Source organism: Coregonus lavaretus, assembly GCF_964263955.1.
Source record: "Coregonus lavaretus genome assembly, chromosome: 26".
Classification (NCBI taxonomy): Eukaryota; Metazoa; Chordata; class Actinopteri; order Salmoniformes; family Salmonidae; genus Coregonus; species Coregonus lavaretus.
In genome coordinates this window covers 7294733-7322333 of record NC_140013.1, presented here as the reverse complement: position 1 = coordinate 7322333, position 27601 = coordinate 7294733, and the positions used below count along the sequence as shown (strand labels likewise).

The window sequence follows — 27601 nt, the reverse complement described above, 5'->3', positions numbered from 1 at the left end:
CAGGTACACCACCTAAACTCTGCCCCCATGCTTTCTATTCTAAGAAGCTCAGTCCGGCGGAGCGCAATTATGACGTGGGGGATAGGGAGCTGCTGGCTGTGGTTCAAGCCCTGAAGGTGTGGAGACATTGGCTTGAGGGGGCTAAACACCCTTTTCTCATTCTGACTGACCATCGTAACCTGGAGTACATCCGGGCAGCGAGGAGGTTGAATCCTCGCCAGGCAAGGTGGTCAATGTTTCTTTCCCGTTTTGTATTTAAGCTCACCTATATACCAGGGTCCCAGAACGCTAAGGCAGACGCCCTGTCCCGACTATATGACACAGAGGAGAGGTCCATTGAGCCCACTCCCATACTCCCGGAGTCTTCGAGCGCCGATCTCCACCGCAGTGAGGCTCCGGTGTATGCACCGGGAGACCGGGTCTGGCTCTCGACCCGAAACCTGCCCCTTCGCCTGCCCTGCCAGAAGCTGGGTCAGCGGTTTGTGGGGCCCTTTAAAGTCCTGAGGAGATTGAACGAGGTATGTTATAGGTTACAACTGCCCAGGTATTATCGCATTAACCCCTCGTTCCATGTGTCTCTCCTCAGGCCGGTGGTGGCTGGTCCACTCCAGGAGAATGAGGTACGAGAGGCTCCTCCGCCCCCGTTGGACATCGAGGGGGCTCCGGCGTACTCAGTCCATTCCATCTTGGATTCGAGGCGTCGGACGGGGGGCCTGCAGTATCTCGTGGAGTGGGAGGGGTACGGTCCGGAGGAACGGTGCTGGGTCCCCAGGAGGGACATTCTAGATCCCTCCAAGTTGAGGGACTTCCACCGGAGTCATCCGACTCGCCCTGCTCCACGTCCTCCTGGCCGTCCCCGAGGCCGGGGTCGGCGCACGGCTGGAGCCGCGCGTCAAGGGGGGGGTACTGTCACGGAATCAGCCGAGGCTGCTCCTCCTCCTTGCTCGGGCAGGTTTTGGCGTTCGTCGTCCCCGGAGTACTAGCTGCCACCGATCTATGTTTCGGTGTTTGACTTGTTTTGTCCTGATTGTGTACACCTGTTCCCCATTATGTTGTATTGTTTCCCCTATTTAACCCTCTGTCGTGCATTGTGTGTTGTGTGTTATTGGATTCGTCTTCGGCAGTGTTAGTGTGCAGGTTGTTTTCCTCCTTGTATGGAGATGGTTTTCTTCTCTGGTTACTTTCAAGTAAAGTACGTTTCCAGTAAACTCTGTGTCCTGCGTTTGACTTCGCCTACCGCATTTCACCGTCGCCATCTGACAATTACAGACCTCTACATGCTTTGTAAGTAGGAAAACCTGCAAAATCGGCAGTGTATCAAATACATGTTCTCCCCACTGTATATATATATATCAGTTTTACAATATTCTATTCATAATCTTACTCTGCTCATAAACGCAGCCAAAGACTCAGTGCCCTAGGATGTTATTGCATTGCTTCATTCAAGTCTCAGAGGCAAGTTGTAGGAGTGGGCGAGCATGTAACGACCTTCCGTTTCCTGTTGATCCTTTAATCTTAAACAACATTCTTTCCATGCTTCTTCCTGTGATCAAGTGTCAGATAATGTGGTACGTATCATATGTGGATGGCATAAAGGCAACCCCCCCCCCCCCCCCCAAAAAAAAAAAAAAACATTAATTGATGTATAGTGAAGTCACACACCTACACACAAATGCTTGGTTAAAAATAGGCTTTATTTCCTGTCCTTGCACAATGTGATACAATCATTTCACAAACATGCCTTAAATGTCTACTGATAGCTTACAGGGGCAATCTGTGAAAGCAACATGCATTTCTGGACTAAATGAACGATATATACCAATGACTAAAATGTCAAATGTAAATGTAATTGATTTTGGAAGAATATAACTTGTGCCTCATGAGCTTAGTTCAACTGTCGTACCCCATCAGAACCCAAGATAAGGTTTTTATTACGCCATTGTTTGTTAACACTGTAATTGTAACCAAACACTGTAAAGCTTTAAAACATTGTGTAGGGCTTTTCTCTGGGCAAGAAAAAGGTTGAGCACCTGGAAAGGATGGAATGGAGAGGGGAGGAATGATCGAGGAGATCAGAGATTAATCTTATGGTGTCTGAGAAAGGTATTTTCACCCAGATGTAAGTGTTGCCCGGCACCAGTTCAGGGGAGCTGCAGTGGTTGGGTAATGTGACGTAGTGAGGGGAAGGCAGGGCGTTGACATGGCCACGCGAGGCCTGCACAGACATGGTGTTCAACATCACGATGGACCGCTCATTCATCTTCACAGACACACTCTCGACTGTCCCTAGCAGAACTGGAGACACACACACACAATTTAGATAAGCGTTGTGAAGCCACTGTACATCATAGAGTCAAAGTAGATTCAAGTGTTTCCCACTGTTCTTGCTAAAGATCAAATTATTGAGTAATGTTTCCTTTCATTCTGTGCTTTAAACTGGAGGCCTTACCTTCGGTGTGACACAGGACTTCCGTCTTCAAACCCCCCAGTGGTAGAAGCCTGGGTCCTGAGGATAACGAAAATCAGTTTAATCAAATGGGCTGAGACAGAGACAGACTCCAGGGAGAGACCCATCAAAAGACACCCCCTTTATCTTATATTGACTACACATAGAATCTTCATATCACTCGTCTGACTTGTAGGTTGGTCTTTCGGAGACCATTCAGAGATAAACAGACGCAACTCAAACTGTGACATAAATCATGGATCAATGAAAAATGGGGATCAAGATTATATTGTATCCTGTTCCCACTGACCTGGAATCATGTTCTTGCTGGTGTTGTGTGGTTCAGGCCTTGGGTGCAGGACCCCCGCACAGCAAGACCACAGGGAGGCGTTGGGGTAGCGGTGCCCACAGCAGGTGAACCCTGGCTGGGTAGGGTAGAGCAGGTCTAGCCCTGGGGCGGAGCAGCAGGTCTGGATGGAGCCGGCCTCCATCAGGACACTCCCACAGCACTGGGCCTCCTCTGAGATCCTGTCCTGAACCTGCAGGTTGTACAGAGTCCCTGCACAACACTTCATCTGTCCACTGCTGGGGTCGTAGGCCTTCCCTCCACAGCAGGACACATTTCCCAACATGTGGTGTCTGTGCAGAGAAAAATTATTTTACCTCCCAAAACCAAGAGAGCCCACATCATCTCTCATAATTTGTTGCCTTTCTTTAATGCTATTGTGGTGTCATGTTGGGTGAACTCCATATGTACAGATCATTTAACATTGTATGGATTTTACCCATTCTATTGCAATGAATATAGCACTGAAGGAAATGCAATCTGCAGAGTCTAGCTATAAGATTTAAGAGTTTTAACCCATTGATTACTAGAATCAATTGATTGAGCAACGCAGAGAGATGACCAAAACTGGAAGACACTGCAGTCCCCAAGAGGGAAGGCCATCCATTTAGCTAATCAATTAAGATAAATCCATAACCAAAATCTATTTTTTAGATTCTTTTTTTGGTTAGGACAGTGTATTTAAACTTTTAAATTAGATCAGCGTCTTGAAGCCGCTGTGCATCATTCAGTGAATCCCAAAACAGCCCCTACCAACATGCCCTCCCACTGGGCACACCAAGTCATTTCAACGAGGAAATTGGGGTCATATTTGGTTAAGATGTTGATCAATGAGATTTCAACCTTTATTTACCCACTCAAAAAGCCAGCCAGAAGTTTGTTGAATTCCCTTTGTTTTATCACTATGCTTTCAACCATCTAAAAGCACAACCAAATTCCAATGGAAAAACAATGTCAGATTTCTTCTTTAGTTGTCATCTAAATGTGTTATTACTGTGCTTTCAACCATTTACAGCGCATTCAAAAAGTACAGACCCCTTCCCTTTTTCCACGTTATGTTACGTTACAGCCTTATTCTAAAATTGATTAAATAATTTTTTCCCCCTCAATCTACACACAATACCCCATAATGACAAAGCGAAAACAGGTTTTTAGAAATGTTTGCAAATTTATAAAAAATTAAAAATACTTATTTACATAAGTATTCAAACCCTTTGCTATGAGACTCGAAATTGAGCTCAGGTGTATCCAGTTTCCATTGACCATCCTTGAGATGTTTCTACAACTTGATTGGAGTTCACCTGTGGTAAATTCAATTGATTGGACATGATTTGGAAAGGCACACACCTGTCTATATAATGTCCCACAGTTGACAGTGCACGTCAGCGCAAAAACCAAGCCATGAGCTCGAAGGAATTGTCTGTAGAGCTCCGAGACAGGATTGTGTCGAAGCACAGATCTGTGTAAAGGTACACAAAAAAATGTCTGCAGCATTGAAGGTCCCCAAGAACACAGTGGCCTCCATCGTTCTTAAAATGGAAGAAGATAGGGACCACCAAGACTCTTCTTAGAGCTGGCCGCCTGGCCTAACTGAGAAATCGGGGGAGAAGGGCCTTGGTCAGGGCCCGATGGTCACTCTGATAGAGCTCCAGAGTTCCTCTGTGGAGATGGGAGAACCTTCCAGAAGGACAACCATCTCTGCAGCACTCCACCAATCAGGCCTTTATGGTAGAGTGGCCAGACGGAAGCCACTCCTCAGTAAAAGGCACATGACAGCCCACTTGGAGTTTGCCAAAGGGCACTTAAAGGACTCTCAGACCATGAGAAACAGGATTCTCTGGTCTGATGAAACCAATAACTCTTTGGCCTGAATGCCAAACGTCATGTCTGGAGGAAACCTGGCACCATCCCTACGGTGAAGCATGGTGGTGGCAGCATAATGCTGTGGGGATGTTTTTCAGCAGCAGGGACTGGGAGACTAGTCAGGATTGAGGGATAGATGAACGGAGCAAAGTACAGAAAGATCCTTGATGAAAACCTGCTCAAGAGCGGTTTTCGTTGTCCTGTTGGTTCACCTTCCAACAGGAGAACGACCCTAAGCACACAGCCAGGACAACGCAGGAGTGGCTTCGAGACAAGTCCTTGAGTGGCCCAGCCAGAGCCCGGACTTGAACCCGATCGAACATCTCTGGAGAGACCTGAAAATAGCTGTGCAGCGACGATCCCCATCCAACATGACAGAGCTTGAGAGGATCTGCAGAGAAGAATGGGAGAAACTCCCCAAATACAGGTGTGCCAAGCTTGTAGCGTCATACCCAAGAAGACTTGAGGCTGTAATCGCTGCCAAAGTTGCTTCAACAAAGTAGAGTAAAGGGTCTGAATACTTATGTAAATGTGATATTTTCTGTTTTTTCTTCGTCATTATGGGGTATTGTGTGTAGATTGATGAGGAAAAAAACAATTCAATCAATTTTTGAAGAAGGCTGTAACGTAACAAAATGTGGAAAAAGTCAAGGGGTCTGAATACTTTCCGAATGCACTGTATAAGCACAAAAGTTCAAATGGGAATCCAGTGTCAAATATTTTTTATTCATACAACTTAATGTACTATCACCGTGCTTGATCTAATAGCACAACTAAATGACTTGGATAGCAGTTGAGATTACATTAAAAAGTACATAGGTGGGTCTCCCGAGTGGCGCAGTGGTCTAAGGCCGCTGTGCCACTAGAGATCCTGGTTCGAATCCATGGGGCGGCGCACAATTGGCCCAGCGTCGTCCAGGGTAGGGGAAGGAATGGCCAGCAGGGATGTAGCTCAGTTGGTAGAGCATGGCGTTTGCAACGCCAGGGTTGTGGGTTCGATTCCCACGGGGGGCCAGTATGAAAAATAAAAAAATAATGTATGCACTCACTAACTGTAAGTCACTCTGGATAAGAGCATCTGCTAAATGACTAAAATGTAAAAAAATAAATAAAAAAAATATCAATGCTGTTCGAATTATTATAGCAACTGTGAAGATCTCCACAGACCTGCCATCTTTAACGTGCACGCTTTCTATGATTACATAAGGCATTTATAGTTACAGTAGGCTAACCTCAAAACGTGGCCATGGATGTGTTACTCATTTTAAGGTTGAAGAAATAATGTTACATTAGTTTGTAAGAGCATTAACTTTAGGCTATTTCCTGTATTACAAAAGTAATATTGAGTTGTGTTTGGTTGACATCGCAACCAAATATGAACATTTAAAATATATATAATTCTTGGATAGTTTCATCTGAGCCACTGGCTTATTCCTATTCTTTAACTTACATTTTTTAGTTGGAGTCGTGAATACAACATATCAATTATTAATTTGAAGGAGATGTATCTTGCCACTGACTTACCCACTGGGCACACAGTGGTTGAAACAACGTTGTTTCCTATAGCGGGTGATTTAGGACAGAGTCAGGCGCAGGAGAGTAAATCACGGAATAAATGGTTTATTCGATAAACAGCGGGACGCAGCAATGCATAATACACACCAGTGCGGTAAAACCGCGCACTGGGGAAAACAAGGCACACGGGTGAATATCCCGGCGATACACAATATAATCTAGCTCCACCGAGCTATAATATCCTCTACAATAAACAATCACACACAAAGACAAGGGGGCAGAGGGAACACTTATACAGGTACTGATGAGGGGATATGAACCAAGTGTGTGTAATAAACAAGACAAAACAAATGGAATGATGAGATGAGGAGCGGCAGTGGCTTGAAGGCCGGTGACGACGAACGCCGAAGCCTGCCCGAACAAGGAGAGGAGGCATCTTTGGAGGAAGTCGTGACATTTCCACGTCATTACAATGAAATTACATTGAACCAACGTGGAATAGACGTTTAATTGACATCTATGCCCAGTGGGTCGTCTGGGTTTAATTACAAAGTCTACAAATTAATAATTGATATGTTGGATTCACGTCTCAATTTCAAACAACAATCAAAGTTAAAGAATATAAATGTTTATTTAAAGTGCATTTTAAATTTGATTTACTCCCATTCTTTAACTTTGATATCCACAGTAAAAATGAACATTCTCCCCAGAATCAATTATCTGTTCTCTATGACCCTAGTATATCTCCTTCCATAATTACAGAATTCTACTGGAAAAACTAAAAACCCAGAATAAGACTACTCTCCAGAAACCTACGGTAAACATATTGGAAGCCTTGATGCACCAGATTTCTTTCACTATTTCCTCACAAGTCAACTGCAATATATTTCTCATTGGACAAATCAAACACATTCATCGTGGCCTGTCATTGAACAAACAGTGTGTGTGGAGCTGTCTATCAAAGACCTCCCCTTCATAGACAGGTCCATAAAAAAAACATTTTTATTCTCCATTTGGAAACAAAGACGAGTAACACCTGGAGAACTTATTCAGAGACAGCTTGTTACAAACTATACTGAACAAAAATATATATGCAACATGTAAAGTGTTGGTCCCACATTTCATGAGCCGAAATAAAATATCCCAGAAATGTTTAATTTCTACAAAAAGTGTAGTTCTCTCAAATGTTGTGCACAAATTTGTTTACATCCCTGTTAGTGAGCATTTCTCCTTTGCCAAGATAATCCATCCACCTGACAGGTGTGGCATATCAAGAAGCTGATTAAACAGCATGATCATTACACAGGTGCACCTTGTGCTGGGGACAATAAAAGGCCACTCTAAAATGTTCAGTTTTGTCACACCACAATGCCACAGATGTCTCAAGTATTGAGGGAGCGTGCAATTGGCATGCTGATTGCAAGAATATCCACCAGACTTGTTGCCAGAGAATTGAATGTTCATTTCTCTACCATAAGCCTCATCCAACATCATTTTAGAGAATTTGGCAGTACGTCGAACCGGCCTCACAACTGCAGACCACGTGTAACCACGCCAGCCCAGGACATCCACATCCGGCTTCTTCACCTGCGGGATTGTCTGAGACCAGCCACCCGGACAGCTGATGAAACTGTGGGTTTGCCAAAGACTTTCTGCACAAACTGTCAGAAACCATTTTAGGGAAGGTCATCTGCGTGCTCATCGTCCTCAGCAGGGTCTTGACCTGACTGCAGTTGGGCGTCGCAACAGATTTCAGTGGGCAAATGCTCACCTTCGATGGCCACTGGCATGCTGGAGAAGTGTGCTCTTCACTGTACCCGGCACATGGCAGACTGCGTATATGGTGTCGTATGGGCGAGCGGTTTGCTGATGCCAATGTTGTGAACAGAGTGCCCCATGGTGGCGGTGGAGTTATGATATGGGCAGGCATAACCTATGGACAAAAACACATAATTGCACTTTATTGATGGCAATTTGAATGCACATAGAAACAGTGACGAGATCCTGAGGCCCATTGTCGTGCCATTCATCTGCCACCATCACCTCATGTTTCAGCATAATAATGCACGGCCCCAAGTCGCAAGGATCTGTACACAATTCCTGGAAGCTGAACATGTCCCAGATCTTCCAAGGCCTGCATACTCACCAGACATGTCACCCATTAAGCATGTTTGGGATACTCTGGATCAACTTTTACGACAGCGTGTTCCAGTTCCCGCCAACTTCGCACAGCGATTGAAGTAGGAGTGGGACAACATTCCACAGGCCACAATCAACAGCCTGATCCACTCTATGTGAAGGAGATGTGTCGCGCTGCATGAGGCAAATTGTTGTCACACCAGATACTGACTGGTTTTCTGATCCATACCCCTACTATTCTTTTAAAGGTATCTGTGACCAACCAAATGCATATCTGTATTCCCAGTCATCCATAATGAATTTATTTCAATTGACTGATTTCCTTATATGAACTGTAACTCAGTAAAATCAATAGAAATTGTTGCATGTTGCGTTTATATTTTTGTTCAGTGTACATAACATACCAAACAAATACCATTTTCAATATCTTCAATTAGAGGGAGTAAAGAAGAACATTTATATCAATCATTACAACAATCAGCTATCCTCGCTTTTTCAAAAACGTAAGCTTTCTCAAACAATCTGTAAAAACACATTTTCTATGACTGGCAATTCGAGAACCCAACTCATACAGTACAGAATTCTTAATTGTTCACATATCACCAATCATAAATTACATATCATGGGGTTCTCAGAAACCAATAAGTGTAAGCACTGCCCCAATCAAACAGACAACCCCATGCCGTTTGGGCCTGCAAACCAATCATACAATCATTCAGGTCAGGGGTCATGAGCAAGTTGTCTGAGACCCTTGGCCTCAGCATCCTTATCTCCCCTGCCCTCTCCCTCCTTGGTGAACTGTCCATAACAAATACCCCTCAACACAGAAACTTTATAGTACTTTCCCTTCACAATTGCAAAAAAAATGCTACTACAAAACTGGAAAGATAGAATATAGCTCTCCATACTGCACTGGCTCAATCTTTTAACTGACCACTTCTACCTTGAAAAATCTTCTGCATCCCTCAACCTTTTCACAAGTGAGTTCCAAATATCTCTTATGGTCACCCTAACATGAGTTCTTTTATGCGTGTGATGTCAGAATGCACTAACTTTGTTCTAAAATGTGATTGTTAGTCAAAAGGACAGTTAACCCACGCTGCCCTCAAACCAAGGCTCGCTGCCTGCTAATGATCTGTAGGCTATGTTTCAACTTGGCAATTTCTAATTATTTTTATTTTCTAACATTAATTTTACATAGAAGTAGCCCATTTCACTGTTGCAGACAATTTACATTTGAGGCATTACTAAGTCGGACAAACTTCTACCTTCGACGAGAGCCCAAGCACTTCCCCAGATCAAGTATGCAGACATTTGTGCATCTCCAGTCAGACAGAATTTGCACTAACTTTATTCCCACCTGGCACATTTTCCGGCTGGCACCCGAATTGCCTTCATTGTTGTTTTCCTTACTAATAATAACTTTGGACATGCGTGCACTCCTATCAAAGTAAGTGCCTTATTACGTTATCATTATAGTTTCTGTATATCGTGTTATCATTTCTACTGTAGGACACCATATGTATGTATGTATGTATGTATGTATGTATGTATGTATGTATGTATGTATGTATGTATGTATGTATGTATGTATGTATGTATGTATGTATGTATATATGTATGTATGTATGTATGTATGTATGTATGTATGCAGCATAATGTATTTACTGTTTTATTCACGTTTTCAAGTACTGGTAACAAATCATGCATTCCGATTCTTGCAAAGATTGTAACGGACACATACACTACATGACCAAGAGTATGTAGACACCTGCTCGTCGAACATCTCATTCCAAAATCATGGGCATTAATATGGAGTTGGTCCCCCCTTTGCTGCTATAACAGCCTTCACTCTTCAGGGAAGGCTTTCCACTAGATGTTGGAACATTGCTGCAGGGACTTGCTTCCATTCAGCCACAAGAGCATTCGTGAGGTCGGGCACTGATGTTGGGCGATTAGGCCTGGCTCACAGTCGGCGTTCCAATTCATCCCAAAGGTTTTCGATGGGGTTGAGGTCAGGGCTCTGTGCAGGCCAGCCAAGTTCTTCCACACCGATCTTGACAAACAATTTCTGAATGGACCTCGCTTTGTGGACAGGGCATTGTCATGCTGAAACAGGAAAGGGCCTTCCCCAAACTGTTGGCACAAAGTTGGAAGCACAGAATCGTCTAGAATGTCATTGTATGCTGTAGCGTTAAGATTTCCCTTCACTGGAACTAAGGGGCCTAGCCCAAAACATGAAAAACAGCCCCAGACCATTATTCCTCCTCCAAACTTTACAGTTGCCACTGTGCATTGGGGCATGTAGCATTCTCCTGACATCCGCCAAACCCAGATTCGTCCATCAGACTGACAGATGGTGAAGCGTGGCTCCAGAGTCCAATGGTGGCGAGCTTTACACCACTCCAGCCGACACTTTCCATTGCGCATGGTGATATTAGGCTTGTGTGCGACTGCTCGGCCATGGAAACCCATTTCATGAAGCTCCCGACGAACAGTTATTGTGCTGACGTTACTTCCAGAGGCAGTTTGGAACTCAGTAGTGAGTGTTGCAATCTAGGACAGACGATTTTTACGCACTACGCGCTTCAGCACTCGCCGGTCCCGTTCTGTGAGCTTGTGTGGCCTACCACTTCGCGGCTGAGCCGTTGTTGCTCCTAGATGTTTCCACTTCACAATAACAGCACTTGACCGAGGAAGCTCTAGCAGGGCAGAACATTTACAAACTGACTTGTTGGAAAGGTGGCATCCTATGACGGTGCCACTTTGAAAGTCACTGAGCTCTTCAGTAAGGCCATTCTACTGCCAATGTTTGTCTATGGAGATTCAATGGCTGTGTCCTTGATTTTATGCACCAGTCAGCAAAGGGTGTGGCTGAAATAGCCAAATCTATTAATTTGAAGGGGTGTCCATATGCTTTTGTATACACTACCGGTCAAAAGTTTTAGAACACCTACTCATTCAAGGGTTTTTCTTTATTTTTACTATTTTCTACATTGTAGAATAATAGTGAAGACATCAAAACTATGAAACAGAAGATAGCCCTATTTGGTAAAAGACCAAGTCCATATTATGGCAAGAACAGCTCAAATAAGCAAAGAGAAACAACAGTCCATCATTACTTTAAGACATGAAGGTCAGTCAATACGGAACATTTCAAGAACTTTGAAAGTTTCTTCAAGTGCAGTCGCAAAAACCATCAAGCGCTATGATGAAACTAGCTCTCATGAGGACCGCCACAGGAATGGAAGTCCCAGAAGTTCATTAGAGTTACCAGCCTCAGAAATTGCAGCCCAAATAAATGCTTCACTGAGTTCAAGTAACAGACATCTCAACATCAACTGTTCAGAGGGGACTGTGTGAATCAGGCCTTCATGGTCGAATTGCTGCAAAGAAACCACTACTAAAGGACACCAATAAGAAGAAGAGACTTGCTTGGGCCAAGAAACACTAGCAATGGACTTTAGACCGGTCCAAATTGGAGATTTTGGGTTCCAACCACTGTGTCTTTGTGAGATGCAGTGTGGGTGAACGGATGATCTCAGCATGTGTATTTCCCACCGTAAAGCATGGGGGAGGTGTTATGGTGTGGGGGTGCTTTGCTGATGACACTGTCAATGATTTATTTAGAATTCAAGGCACACTTAACCAGCATGGCTACCACAGCATTCTGCAGCAATACGCCATCCCATATGGTTTGGGCTTAGTGGGACTATCATTTGTTTTTCAACAGGACTATGAACCAACACACATCCAGGCTGTGTAAGGGCTATTTTATCAAGAAGGAGAGTGATGGAGTGCTGCATCAGATGACCTGGCTTCCACAAATTGAGATGGTTTGGGATGAGTCGGACCGCAGAGTGAAGGAAAAACAGTCATCAAGTGCTCAGCATATGTGGGAACTCCTTCAAGACTGTTGGAAAAACATTCCAGGTGAAGCTGGTTGAGAGAATGCCAAGAGTGGGCAAAGCTGTCATCAAGGCAAAGGGTGGCTATTTGAAGAATCTCAAATATAAAATATATTTTGATTTGTTTAACACTCTTTTGGTTACTACATGATTCCATATGTGTTATTCCATAGTTTTGATGTCTTCACTATTATTCTACAATGTAGAAAATTGAGCTACAACGGCACCGACCACCACTGGATTCAAAAGGAAAATAGATTAAAATGCATCACTCACAACAACTGCACTATTCTCACAGACTTCTCGCTTGATTCATGGTCAAAGTATTGAGTAATGGCATCTGTATAAATTCAGACTGCCATGCAACTTCCTGGGAACCGCACTACGAGTCGTGTCCCACAGTTTGATTGACATGTTTAGAGCCTTTAACATTGGAGCAGTGTTTGTTAATGATGTGTTCGACCACATATTTCCACATAGAGACTTTAGATCAGCGTGTGAAGCCGCTATACAGAGTCAAAACATAAGTAGATTAATGTGCTTTTAAAAAAAGTCCTTCCAGACTGTGTCAGGTGTGCCCTCAGACATGGTACATTTTTCTGTATTCCCAATAAACAGAATTCAGTCAATAATGAACAACATTTACCTGGAACATACATTAGTAACATTCCTCAAATCACAAACAAGAATCAACCAGCTTCCTCCTAGAGTCAGACACTGAGGCCAAGCACAAGTCACACAACAGGGCGAAGTACACAGAAATACTGGACACACTGTCTGACGCCTATCCTAGAGACTCCAAAGCACACATACCACCTCTCTTAGGAGATGTCTGGCTGACTAACTGTCTGAATGCCTCTGACTGGAAAAAGGGAAGTTAACGGGAGGGTACGCTTAGACATTTGGCTTCAGCGGTAGACACCCTTTGAAATATGTCTTGGAAGCAGTAGTTTGTATGATGTGGTGCATTCAATTAAGCAGTGGCCGCCCACAGAATTCTCCAACGTCTGAGGTAGTGGGACTGTTATTTTATCACAATTGCATACATCCATGTCTCTCAGACATAAACATACATAAATCCACACCCAGTCTCAGACAGCAGGAAAATACTTTCCACAGTTAGTTATAGTACAAACACGCACGCGCTCACACATTTCAAGACATTGCATCAACTCTTCAACAGACAAGGAGGCTGGATACATTCTGCTGAAGATGTAGTGATCTAATCATTAACCATTAGGCACTCTGAACTGTGTTTGCAGACAGTGATAACCCCACATCTTTGGGATAAACCACCTGGCTAGGTTCAACTACCTACAGTTTCCACCCTACAGAGCAACTCACTTGTGTCCATTGCAGCAGATTTCATCCTGAGGGTCGTATGTCTCCTCTCCACAGCAGTGTTTGCCTGGATCGTTGAGATGAACGTGTGACCCACACACCATTTCACGGGATGGCAGATACAAGTGACCACCTGGGGAGCACTGGTACCCATTCTCCACCACATGGTGCAAGGTCTGGTTACAGCAAAGCACCCCTCGGTCCTCTACACCATACGGAGTTGTACCGCAGCACTGGGAGAGACACACACCAGTCAGCAGGGTATCAACACACACACACACACACAACATGAATAACAGACACACATACAGACATTAATACAGACAGCTTCACGCAGACACACCATAGCATGCACATACACAAAATTCACACACAATCACAAAAGTTCACATGCTAGAAAAGAGAGTCTAACTTTCTTACCAGGGGACCTGTGCACACCTTCTCTACCAACAGAGTGCCAAGCGATATAAAAGAGACCCAAAGAGAGCTCTCGTTATCCGTCGTCTGACACACTCTCACACTGAAAAGGAGCTGCTCTACTCTAACTGGTTGCAGGGTGGGGCTTACATAACTAACCTTACAGTCAAACTGACATAGTACAGCATACAGCCCAAGTAAAGTAAATACCACTATAAGTAGTCATTGTTACTGGCAAATCATAGGGCGTATTTCTCCCTGATAGACAGGCAGCACTCTAGAACATTGGCAATGAGTATAGGACACCCACTTCCCACTGATGCCCTGTCTAAACATTCTGAGTGGACTGAAATGGGTCTGTGGAAAACGTATAGTGTCAGCCTTGTCTTACATTGCCACTTTTAGTTATTTTGACCATTTTAAATATGTACAAATAGACAGATACTGTACATCCCTGTACTGTATAGCATTGTCTTTATGCCTTGACCAACAACTACTCAACAGGCAGATGGATGATTAAGCTGTTTTACTTGACTTTGACTGACATGAGGAGAACTAAACCTAATGTAGCGGAGGAGGTTCAGTGAAGTAAGTTTTAGTTGTAGGCCTTAGGTCTGTGGGCTAATGGACTCACCAGGTTCTTTCCAAGCACCCTATTGGACAGCTTCCCGGAACAGCAGATTTTGATGTCTGGATTGTAAACCTGAGAGCCACAGCTAGCACCATGGTGGTGACCTGGGCAGACAGATGGGAAGGAGGGAGGACAGTGATGTTCAAGAAAGGAAAAACGTATCGCCTACATTGTTTCCAGCAGCTGCCAGGAAGAGAGGGCTAAATGAAAGAGGTTCTGGTTGTTATATGCAGCGGTGTAAAGTACTTAAGTAAAAATACTTTAAAGTACTGCTTAAGTAGTTTTTTGGGGTATCTGTACTTTACTATTTATATTTTGGACTACTTTTACTTTTACTTCACTACTAAAGAAAATAATGTACTTTTTAATCCATACAATTTCCCTGACACCCAAAAGTACACGTTACATTTTGAACGTTTAGCAGGACAGGAACATGGTCCAATTCACGTGCTTATCAAGAGAACATCCCTGGTCACCCCTTCTGCCTCTGATCTGGCGGACTCACTAAACACACATGCATCATTTGTAAATGATGTCTGAGTGTTGGAGTGTGCCCCTGGCTTTCCGTAAATAAATAAAATAAAATAAATGTCGCCATCTGGTTTGCTTAATATAAGGACATTTAAATGATTTATACTTTTACTTTTGATACTTAAGTATATTTAAAACCAAATAATTTTAGACTTTTACTCAAGTAGTATTTTACTGGGTGACTTTCACTTTTACTTGAGTCATTTTCTATTAAGGTATCTTTACTTTTACTCAAGTATGACAATTGGGTACTTTTCCCACCACTGGTTATATGTGACTGGATCCATGAGTCATTTGACCGCAGTCAAATTCCACGTGACCATTGCAGTAATCTCCTCCTATTAACTCTGTACATGAATGGCGCTGATGCGTTGGTAGTCCCCATCTCGCTAACGACCATTATTTTTATTTACTTTGATTAATTCAGGGGAGCCCAATTGAGACCAGTGTCTCATTTGCAATGCTGCCCTGAGGACAAAAATTCCATCAACACAACAACAAAATATAAAAACTACAAGACAGCTATAAATACACTACATCAGGTTATTACAACAAGTTATAATAGTCAATTGAAACAATTGCACACTTCAGTAAACTCATTTAACAACAGAGTTTTAAACTGCCCTATCGGCACCAGGTAATCCAGGTGTAATTTGTTTTGTAAGGTATTCCATAACTGTGGTGCGTTAAAACCAAATGCAGATTTACCAAACTTTGTGGAGACAAACGGGACCTCAAGAGTTAACCAACCCTGCAACAGGTTTGGTATCTCATATTTTCAACAGGGAAGTGAGCTTTGTTGGAAGCTTGTGGAGCAGAGCTTTGTAAACATGAAGGGAGTAACGAAATGATCTACAGGACTTTAGTGAGGTCCAGCCGACCTTCTGAAACAGGATGCAGTGATGAGTATTAAAACTGTCACCTGCAATAAAGCGAAGGACGCTATGGTAGATGGCATCCAATGGTATAAGAGTAGTGGCTGCTGCATTCTGGTAAATGGTGTCACCAGTCAAGAACTGGCAGGAAAATTTACTGCACAATCTGCTTCCTGCTGTTCATGGAGAGGCAAGATCTATTTCTAAAAAGAAGGCCACATTAAATCATAGCTTTTTAACTAGCTCATCCGTATGTTTTTTAAACGTTAGATCTTTATCAATCCAAATGCCCTGATATTTATAGGCGGCAACCCGCTCAATGAGAGAGCCATCCAACGAGTGAATATGTAGCCCATCTGAGACATTATTCCGTGAATTAGAGAACAACATATGTTTAGTTTTGCCTGCATTAAGTACAAGTTTTAAATCAACAAGGGCTTTCTGTAATGCAACAAAATCAGATTGCAGCTCTAACATAGCTTGACCAACAGTTGGTGCAATGGCATACATAACCATATCGTCTGCATACAGAAAAAATATACATGCTGTACCAGTCAAAAGTTTGTTTCGGGATTCGTCCCTGTCGTTTTTCATGACATACATTGTGTTGGGTGGAGAAAATAAAACCCCTGATACGTATTCTTGCGCCTGTCTTTTAATCATCACGTGACACTATCGACGTTCCCGAACAGATTTGCTCTGACCTTTGCGAAACTGCGCTTCACCACTGCTTATAAGCCCAGACATTTCTATACACTGTAAAAGCAAGGGTTTAGGATCTGAACACATAACTAAACACTTTTCTGGAACACTTTTTAAACGCATCAAGGCATTTAGAATTTCAATGAAAACCTGTCATATAGCCTACCCGGCATGATTAAAAAGGAATTGCGGGAAAGCGCTGCCCCCATTTGCTATTCCAGTTCATATGGGTGACATGGTTTTTTTCCCCCCTGCCCAGGTTCCTGCCCATTTCATAATGGCCCATTCTAACCCAAAACAAATTTCACATATTAGTAAAGACAAGCTTAAATTGAGAATAGACTGATGGGTGAGAATATCACTTGATGAGAAAACAGCATGTGCAGCCTGAGGCAAGGAAAACATTTCATATGTGAAATTCGTTTTCAAATCATCAATATAGTTGCAACATGCAGCACATAAATGCTTTAATTTCTAAGACATTCTAAAGTTGTGAAATAACTCTAAATTAAGAGTATAGGACCCTTTTCAAATGACTACTTTTATGCTCAACATAGCCACTTCATATGCACACTCGCTCGGGAAAGGGAATAATATCCTTGTTATTTTATTCAGCTAAGTTCAATTATATTCTTCTTACTATAAAATCATATGATATTAAATAACGGCACAGGATTTATAAGCATATCTTGTCTGCTAAATGAACTAGCCTACAGCCTAAGCTGCCATTGGCATGGTGCATAGCCAGATAACATACAGTAGGCCAACTCAGAATATGCTATTCTGTTCTTCTGAAATACATTTTCTTCATATAATGTTTAGACCTGCCTAAAATAAATAATGGATTTATTGTGATGGTGTGTATTAAATGGATTCATTATACTTTTTTTTAAATGTAGATGTTCCAAAGGGGTTCATCAGCGGTTTGTTTGCACAGGCAGGTCACCTGTGATACAAGTCAGTCTTCGACGTCCATCCATGTCTAAGGATGTCGGGAGATGATGTGGAAATGGGCCACTAGGGGCAACAGTGAGCGCTGTTACCATCAAGTAGGTTTCGGTTTTGCTAAGGTGTTGTGGACAGGGATAGCAGGTGGGCGTGTAAGCATCTGCCTCTGGTTCCAAAGGTTGCATGATTTTGATTATTTATTTTTTAAGCCTATCCCAAACCTTAACCATTACCTTAACCGTTCGGAGTTTATGCCTAACCATAAGAATTCGGAGTTAATGCCTAAACTTAACCTTAAATTTGACGTTTGGAACAACTTCGTCATTTGAAGTTTGAGAAACATGTTTAAACATGGATGTTTAATGCTGTTTCCTCCCATGTGTTATAGGTGTAGAGGTGGTTGATGGTGGTTAGACAATCATTCCATTCTAAATTCCTCAACACGTGATTTCCAATCAAAACAGCTCTTTTCATTATATTCAGGAAGGTGACCACCTCTCATACTTTAACATTTTTAGAATCATGATACATCTCTTTTTAATTTGTTACCGTTACACCATCGCCTACCCTACCAGACTTCCCAGGGGGGATAAGATCATTACCTAGAAGATTAAGGTACACACCAGTGACCTTTCTAACACTAGAGTTGCACCATGTTTCATATGAAGGGATGTTTCAGAGACAATATGGTGCTGATTCATGCATGGGTAATGGTCTGGTAATAACATTTATTTTAGATATTTGTTCAGTCAACTATTCTTAACATTTTAGCCTGTAACCTGGAGTCGCACAGTATAATTACACATGGCTAGAGATTTGAAGTGGTTCGAGAAACAGTTCAAGAGTGGCTAAATGAAAGTGATTTATCTTTTGAAATACTTATCATTACTTCAATATCTTATTTGGTGGTAGAGGACCTCATCTTTCACGCAAGACATCACACACACACACACTTACATCCACATGTCTCTCAGACTCGCAAAGATGCATTCCCAGTCCGAAAAATAGGGAAAATACTTTCCACAGTTTATTATAGTGCAAACACACACACACACACACACTAGAGATTAGTAGTACACCTTGTGCTGTCTTACCTGGGGTGTGGCTGAGTGTTCCCTCACTGTAGGTCTGGTCACGAGAGTAACGCTGCCCCTGGCGAGATGTAGGGTTCACACAGCAACGCTCTGTTGTTGGGTTAAAGCAGGAACCTTGACCACAGGGTTTCTCCCCAGGCATACTGGAGGCATGTGGAGAAACAGACACACACACACACACACACACACACACACACACACACACACACACACACACACACGCACACACACATACAATTAGATGCATAACAAACATGTACATAAAGACACAGAAACAAACCATAAACATATTTACTGTATATGTACACAAATACACATGCACAAGCTCAGTTACTTTGTTTAGTTTTTTTACATTATCCATAACTATGTTTTTAATTATTCCACCACTCTCAGACAACGGTTTATAGTTAAAAGGCCCACATATCACAGTATCAATGTGCTTGTTGGCAGACCATTCCAATGTCTCTGGCCTAGGCCAAAAGCCAAAACCCTCAAGGAAAATAAAATAATTTCTGACACCTACAGATGTTCAGTTAATTTGAAATCTATTATAGAACCTTCAGAAATGCTGATAAGTAGTGGGTGTTAAAAAAATAAATGATATTGCATTATTTAAAATGGATGCCACCCCCATTGTGGCTTTGAGCCATTGGACATTAAAAAGTATTATTTTAAAACCTGACTGTAAATGAAATGGTTGACTTGAACATTGAATAAAGAAAGTGATACATGATGAGGTTCAGTATATGGTTGAAGGCCAAAAGCAACCTTACCAGTTTGTAGAACGCTGAGAAATTCTCCTGTCCTGAAAAAAAGAAAGAACAAAATACACACAAAAATGACAAACTATCATAATGTGAAGTTTCATTACAACCACACAAAACTAGTAGGTTGCCTTTTACTAACATTAAACATTGTCCGTTTAGATTAGATTAGATATTTCTTAATTTTCTGTTTTTCACAGATATTTGCTTTATGTACAAGAAAAGGCACTGTGATGAGAAAAGATTCACTACAAAAAGAGAGACATAGCATATGCTAGACATAACATCAAACATACAAACTCATGAAAAACAAAACTGAAATGACAGCTTAAAGCGGCAATAAGCAGTAGAAAAAATAACAAAGCCGTCTCCCCACCCCTAGTTCAGCAAAAAGCTGAGGGATGGGGCTGGAGAAATGTAATCGCTCTCAAATTCATAGACAGAGCTATGGATGCAAGGATTGACCATCCATGATATCAACATTATAGTTTTAACCATGTTTTGAGGCTATATAGTGTTTGTTTACATTTTCTTTGTTTACAAACATTGGAGTAAAACAATCTTATATTTTGGGTTCTGATGGGGTACGACAGTTGAGGCATTTATAAATTACATTCTTCAAGAATCAATGGATACGTATCATAAATGTATAAGTCCAAAAATGGATGTAGCAACTGATGATTGCCTCTGTAAGGACTTTCACCTCCTTTCCCCATAACATAAACCCCCCCTATACTCAATATGTGGCGGGTGATTTGGACGGAGTCAGACGCAGGAGGGTAAATCACAGAATAAATTGTTTATTCGATAAACAGCGGTACGCAGCAATGCGTAAAACACTAAAGTGCGGTAAATATGGCGCACTGGAGAAAACAAGGCAGACGGGTGAATATCCCGGCGATACAAAATACAATAGCTCCACCGAGCTATAATATCCTCCACAATAAACAATCACACACAGAGACAAGGGAGACAGAGGGAACACGTATACAGGTACTGATGAGGGGATATGAACCAGGTGTGTGTAATAAACAAGACAAAACAAATGGAATGATGAGATGAGGAGCGGCAGTGGCTAGAAGGCCGGTGACGACGAACGCCGAAGCCTGCCCGAACAAGGAGAGGAGGCAGCTTCGGAGGAAGTCGTGACAGTAAACCCCCCCCCCCCTTTACGCGCAGCTCCAGCAGCGCGCCGACACCGGACTTGGGGACAGCCAGGAGGACGCAGAGCAGGGCAAGCCGGATGCCGATCCGATGGTGGAAATCCCGCAACAGGGAGGGATCGAGGACATCCCTCACCGGGACCCAGCAATGCTCCTCCGGACCGTACCCCTCCCACTCCACGAGGTACTGAAGGCCCCCACCCGACGCCTTGAATCCAGGAAGGAACGGACGGAGTACGCTGGGGCACCCTCGATGTACTCGACATCGAGGGGGCGCAGGGACCTCCCACACCTCAGACTCCTGGAGCGGACCAGCCACCACTGGCCTGAGGAGAGACACATGAAACAAGGGGTTAATACGGTAATCAGGAAGGAGTAGTAACCTATACGTAACCTCGTTTATTCTCCTCAGGACTTTGAAAGGCCCCACAATCCGCGGGCTCAGCTTCCGGCAGGGCAGGCGGAGGGGCAGATTCCGGGTCGAGAGCCAGACCCGATCACCCGGTACAAAGACCGGGGCCTCACTATGGTGGCGGTCAGCGCTGGCTTTCTGGCGACGTACGGTGCGCTGGAGGTGGACGTGGGCAGCATTCCACGTCTCCTCCGCGCGCCAAACCAGTCGTCCACCGCAGGAGCTTCGGTCTGGCTCTGATGCCACGGTGCCAGAACTGGCTGATACCCTAAGACACATTGAAAGGGAGTTAGGTTAGTGGAGGAGTGGCGGAGAGAGTTCTGGGCATATTCGGCCCATGGCAAGAACACCGACCACTCCCCCGGCCTGTCCTGGCAGTAGGACCGCAGGTACCTACCCATGTCCTGATTTATCCGTTCCACCTGCCCATTAGACTCGGGGTGAAACCCAGAGGTCAGGCTGACCGAGACCACCAGACGTTCCATGAACGCCTTCCAGACCCTGGATGTAAACTGGGGACCCCGGTCAGACACTATGTCGTCTGGCACCCCGTAGTGCTGGAAGACGTGAGTAAACAGGGCTTCTGCTGCTTGCAGGGCCGTGGGGAGACCGGGCAGAGGAAGGAGGAGGCAGGCTTTAGAAAAGCGGTCCAAAACGACCAGGATGGTGGTGTTTCCCTAATAGAGGGGAAGATCAGTGAGATAGTCGATTGACAAGTAGGACCACGGCCATTGTGGAACTGGTAAGGGATGTAACTTACCCGCTGGGAGGTACATTACTCTGGGCGCACACCGAGCAGGAGGAGACATACACCCTCACGTCCTTAGCCAAGGTAGGCCACCAGTACTTCCCGGTCAGGCAGCGCACTGTACGGCCGATACCTTGGTGACTAGAGGAGGGGGACGTGTGTGCCCAATAGATCAGACAATCACGGACAAGAGACAGCACGTACCGCAGCCCAGCTGGGCACTGAGGTGGAGATGGCTCTGTGCGTAATGCCCGCTCTATGTCCGCGTCCACCGCCCACACTACCGGCGCCACAATGCAGGAGGCCAGGAGTATGGGTGTGTTGTCTATGGGCCTCTCCTCTGTGTCGTACAGCCGTGACAGTGTGTCTGCCTTCACATTCTTAGTACCTGGTATGTATGACAATGTGAAATCAAACCGGGTGAAGAACAAGGCCCACCTGGCCTGGCGAGGGTTCAGCCTCCTCGCTGCCCAGATGTACTCTAGGTTACGGTGGTCAGTCCAGACGAGGAAAGGGTGTTTAGCCCCCTCGAACCAGTACCTCCACGTGGTCAGGGCTCTGACAACAGCCAACAGCTCCCGATTACCAACGTCGTAGTTCTGCTCTGCCGGGTTGAGCTTCTTAGAGAAGGCACAGGGGTGGAGCTTGGGTGGCGTGCCCAAGCGTTGAGAAAGGACAGCGCCTATCCCTACCTCGGACGCATCCACCTCCACTATGAACGGTAATGATGGATCGGGATGGGCCAGTACCGGGGCTGAGGTGAACAGAGCCCTCAGGTTACTGAAAGCCCTGTCAGCCTCAGCAGACCAGCGGAGCCGGGATGGCCCACCCTTCAACAGAGAGGTGATGGGAGCTGCGACCTTACCAAAGCCCCGGATAAACCTACGATAGTAATTGTCAAAGCCAATAAAGCGCTGCACCTCCTTTACCATGGTTGGAGTCGGCCAATTACACATGGCTGAAATGTGGTCTCCCTCCATCTCCACACCTGAGGTGGTGATGTGGTATCTGAGGAAGGAGACGGACTGCTGGAAGAACAAACACTTTTCTGCCTTGGCATAAAGGTCATGTTCCAACAGATGGCCCAGCACTCTGCGAACCAAGGACACATGGTCGGCGCGCGTAGCGGAATACACCAGAATGTCATCGATGTAGACCACCACACCGCGACCAAGCATGTCCCGAAACACCTCGTTCACAAAGGACTGGAAGACAGATGGAGCATTCATCAACCCGTACGGCATCACCTGGTATTCGTAATGCCCCGTGGTTGTGCTGAATGCTGTCTTCCACTCGTCCCCCTCCCGGACACGCACCTGGTTGTACGCACTCCGGAGATCTAATTTCGTGAAGAAGCGCGCCCCATGCATTGATTCTATAACGGAGGAGATGAGGGGTAAAGGGTTACTATAGCGACTGGTAGTTTGATTAAGTGCCCGGTAATCAATGCAAGAGCGCAGACCTCCATCCTTCTTCTTCATGAAAAAGAAACTTGAGGAGGCAGGCGAAGTGGAGGGACGTATGAACCCCTGACGCAGGGACTCGGAGACGTATGTCTCCATAGCCTATGTTTCAACATGCGACAGGGGATAGACATGACTCAAGGGAGGCACAGCGTCTAACCGGAGGTTTATTGCGCAATCCCCCACCCGATGAGGTGGTAATTTGGTCACCTGCATTTTGGAAAACACGTGCACCAAGTCGAGGTATTCGGGGGGAATGTGCATGGTGGAGGTAGTGTCTGGACTTTCCACCGTGGTTGCACCAACGGAAACAACTAGACACCTACCCTGACACTCTCGCGACCACCCTGTGAGAAACTTCTGCGGCCATGAAAAGGTGGGGCCATGTAGTGCGAGCCAGGGAAGACCCAACACAACAGGGAAATCAGGGGACTCAATAATATAAAAAGTGATTTGCTCCCTATGGGTCTCCTGCATAATCATCATGACTGGTGCTGTAACCACCCTAACAAAACATGACCCTAATGGTCGACTGTCAAGTGCTTTGATGGGAAATGGAATGGGTAGGGGAACCAATGTGATACATAGCTAAAGACCTGTCCATAAACTTCCCAGCTGCGCCTGAATGGACCAGCGCCTTACCGTGTATGGTGAAGTGCGCAGCAGAGGGCTCTCAACGAGTGTGGGTTTGTGAGAGTGCCCTGCCTGCCTCCTCCAGACCCAGAAGAATGCTGACGACAGCGTGCAGCAGAATGTCCTCTCTTGCCACAGGAGTGACACTGGATCTGTCATCCTCCGTTCTCCCGGATCGCTGCACCACCCAGCTCCATCAGCACGTAATCCGGGTTGCAGGGGGGTGAAACGGGCAGGCCCCTTCCAGGACGTCCTCTGGAAGCCAGCAGGTTGTCCAACCGGATGGCATGTCCACCAGCTAGTTGAAAGTCAACGTGGTATCCCGGCAGGCTATCTCCCTTCGGACGTCCTCCTGCAGGCTGCACCAGAAGTGGTTGATGAGGGCCCGTTCGTTTCAACCGGACTCCGCCGGTAGAGTTCTAAACTCCAGGGCAAAGTCTTGCGTGATCCTTGTCCCCTGCCTCAGATGGACCAGGCGCTCGCTGGCCTCTCTTCCTTCGGGCGGGTGATCGAAGACTGCCCGGAAGAGGCGAGCAAACACCCCGTAGTTGTCCAACGCGTCTCCTCCTTCACTCCAGACCGCATTGGCCCACTCCATGGCTTTCCCTGAGAGGCAGGAGATGGGGGCGGACACCTTCTCCCACTTCTAGGGAGCAGGGCTGATGGTGGAAAAATAGAGGCCCAGCTGCAGGAGGAATCCCTGGCAGCGGGCCGCTGTCCCGTCGTACTCCCTCGGTTGGGATAGGTGAATCCCTCTGGGTGCTGGGGTGTGGGTGGCTGGATTCAGTCGCTCAGCTGGTCCCGAAGGGTCGGGTCATCTCCTCTCCAGGAGTTGGACGACCTGGAGAACCCGATCCATCGCTTCGCCCATGCTGGCTAGCATGTTGGAATGCTCCCAGACCCGCTCCACGACTCCAGGCATATTCCCGTTTCCTGCTGACTCCATGCTGTTTGGGTGTGTGATTCTGTGGCGGGTGATTTGGACGGAGTCAGGCGCAGGAGGGTAAATCACAGAATAAATTGTTTATTCGATAAACAGCGGTACGTAGCAATGCGTAAAACACTCCAGTGCGGTAAATACGGTGCACTGGAGAAAACAAGGCAGACGGGTGAATATCCCGGCGATACAAAATACAATAGCTCCACCGAGATATAGTAACCTCCACAATAAACAATCACACACAAAGACAAGGGGGGCAGAGGGAATACTTATACAGGTACTGATGAGGGGATATGAACCAGGTGTGTGTAATAAACAAGACAAAACAAATGGAATGATGAGATGATGAGTGGCAGTGGCTAGAAGGCCAGTGACGACGAACACCGAAGCCTGCCCGAACAAGGAGAGGAGGCAGCTTCGGAGGAAGTCGTGACACAATATTACACATCCCCTTAATATCCAAAGTACCTCCATATTGCACGTCCCTATAATCTCCCTTTCATATTGCACAGTTAGTTACATTTCACAGTTAGTTCACTATTGCATGTTCACAAATGAGTAAGTTCATCCCCATGCCCCTAAGGGTCAGTGCGTGTGGCACAAATTTGTTTTTGTACCTGACCAGTTTGCACTGGGGGAGGCTGTAGCGCTTTCTGGATTGCAGGAGCACAGCAGCTTGCATTGAGAGGCTCAGGGATGAGTTTGTATGATGGTTGAGAGACGAGGCAGCAGCAGTGGCTTTGCTGATCAAACTGGTTGTCTCCACAGCACTGGTGGTGGATGGACATTTTGGTCAGGACCTTCCTTCCTTTAATGACATTTCCACAGCAAAGTTGGTGGTCTTCATTGTAAAGCTCTGTGGAACAGGTAATAACAATTTATCAGATTTATCATTTAAAAGCACTTTTTCAAGTGCTCAGGTCAAGTGTTACAAGCTTGACATTGTGAAAGGTAATGAGTGAGCATAGGAGCCATGAGCTGCAGGTGGGAAATTAGGCTGTCACAGGGACTTAGCATGAGAGAATTGGGAAACATCTCACAAACAGCTTTCGGAGTAGACAGACATTTTACATTACATTTTAGTTATTTAGCAGACGCTCTTATCCAGAGCGACTTACAGTTAGTGAGTGCATACATTATTTTATTTTTATTTTTTCATACTGGCCCCCCGTGGGAATCGAACCAACAACCCTGGCATTGCAAACGCCATGCTCTACCAACTGAGCTACATCCCTGCCGGCCATTCCCTCCCATACCCTGGACGACGCTGGGCCAATTGTGCGCCGCCCCATGGGTCTCCCGGTCGCGGCCGGCATTGACAGAGCCTGGATGGGAAACAGTAAAACAATACAACTACATAATCAACGATGATTCACTTACCTTTTCCACAACACTTGACATGGGGACGGGTCCTGGTTAGGATCTGTGAGTCACAGCATAACTGGTTGAGTGGGTCATAGGCTCTATAACCACAGCAATCTGACACCAGCTGGCTCACATTCAGAGTCAGTCGACCTGCAAGAAATGGTCACAGATAAACACATATCAAGAATATCAAAACAAACTTGGGAGGTGCTGAGAAAAACAATGTTTTCACAGTTACCAGGTTTAAGTAAATAGATGCAGTGGGATACTGCTAGGAGACATGACTCTGTCTATCTCACCTTCACAACAGGAAGACTGGGTGAGGTTAAAGGCCCTGTTTCCACAGCAGGACAGCCCCGTCCCCTTATGCCAGACTCCTTCACAGCAGGTGAAATCTAGAATGTCAAATTTCAGCCCGCCGCAGAGGTGATCTCTGGGAGACCTGCAAGGCAGAGGCTCATCTTCATGTCTAGAAGGCATTATGTGCAGCACATACACTCTTAGAAAAAAAAGGTGCTATCTAGAATGATTATTTGGCTGTGCCCTTATAGGAGAACCGTTTGAAGGACCATTTTTGGTTCCAGGTAGAAACCTTTTGGTTCCAGGTAAAAAAATAACTTTGGGTTCCATGTAGAACCCTTTCCCCAGAGGGTTCTATGTGGAACCCAAAGGGGTTATACCAGGAACCAAAAATAGTTCTAACTGGAACCAAAAAGGGTTCTTCAGATGGTTCTCCTATGGGGGCAGCCAAATAACCCTTTTGGAACCCTTTTTTTAGACATAGACATAGAGTGGAGACACAATGCTCACAGATAGAGTCAGATCATGATTACACATCTTAATTAAATAAAGGTAGTAGGATGAAGTTGACCCTAAACCGAAGCACCGCCCCAATGCATTATATTGTACAGCAAAGGCCGCAGCAGACTCTTTCGTCCAAGTGCGCCCCCGCCTGCATGTGAGCAATTGGCTGGGGAACGGCTGATTCACGGAGTAACTCGTGAAGGCTAACATTTTTTAGATTATATGCCATGTCAATATTATTTCACACCTTGAAAATTATTATTTGTCTATAAAAAATTATCTGAGCTGCATGCTTTTGAACAAGTCACAGGACGCATGAGCTGCATTCATTCATACATAAGGACATAATATTATATATAGGCCTATAGCATACAGAAATTGGTTTACCCTATGTCCTAAAATAAATTAGTTAATATGGGCAGAATATTGTATAAAATATTTGGATGGTTAACTCTCTAAACCTACCTATATAGACCTACTTTATCTAGGCGTACGCAATATCTAGTTTCTACAATGTTGACAGAATAAATAAAACAGGGTTGGGCAGATTACT

At 44.9% G+C, this 27601-nt stretch overlaps 1 protein-coding gene across 1 annotated transcript; it reads right to left on the bottom strand.

The window, feature by feature from the left end:
- Positions 1 to 1981: 1981 nt before the first annotated feature.
- Positions 1982 to 25667, bottom strand: LOC311101496 (uncharacterized protein; the record flags this gene model as incomplete). The annotated part of the gene is made up of 8 exons (XM_084142645.1): positions 1982 to 2295; positions 2450 to 2506; positions 2757 to 3085; positions 13562 to 13791; positions 14610 to 14710; positions 18757 to 18899; positions 19530 to 19561; positions 25497 to 25667. The coding sequence occupies 8 exons, from the start codon at positions 25665 to 25667 to the stop codon at positions 1982 to 1984; spliced, it is 1377 nt and encodes a 458-aa protein (XP_083998771.1).
- Between the last annotated feature and the right edge of the window lie 1934 nt (positions 25668 to 27601).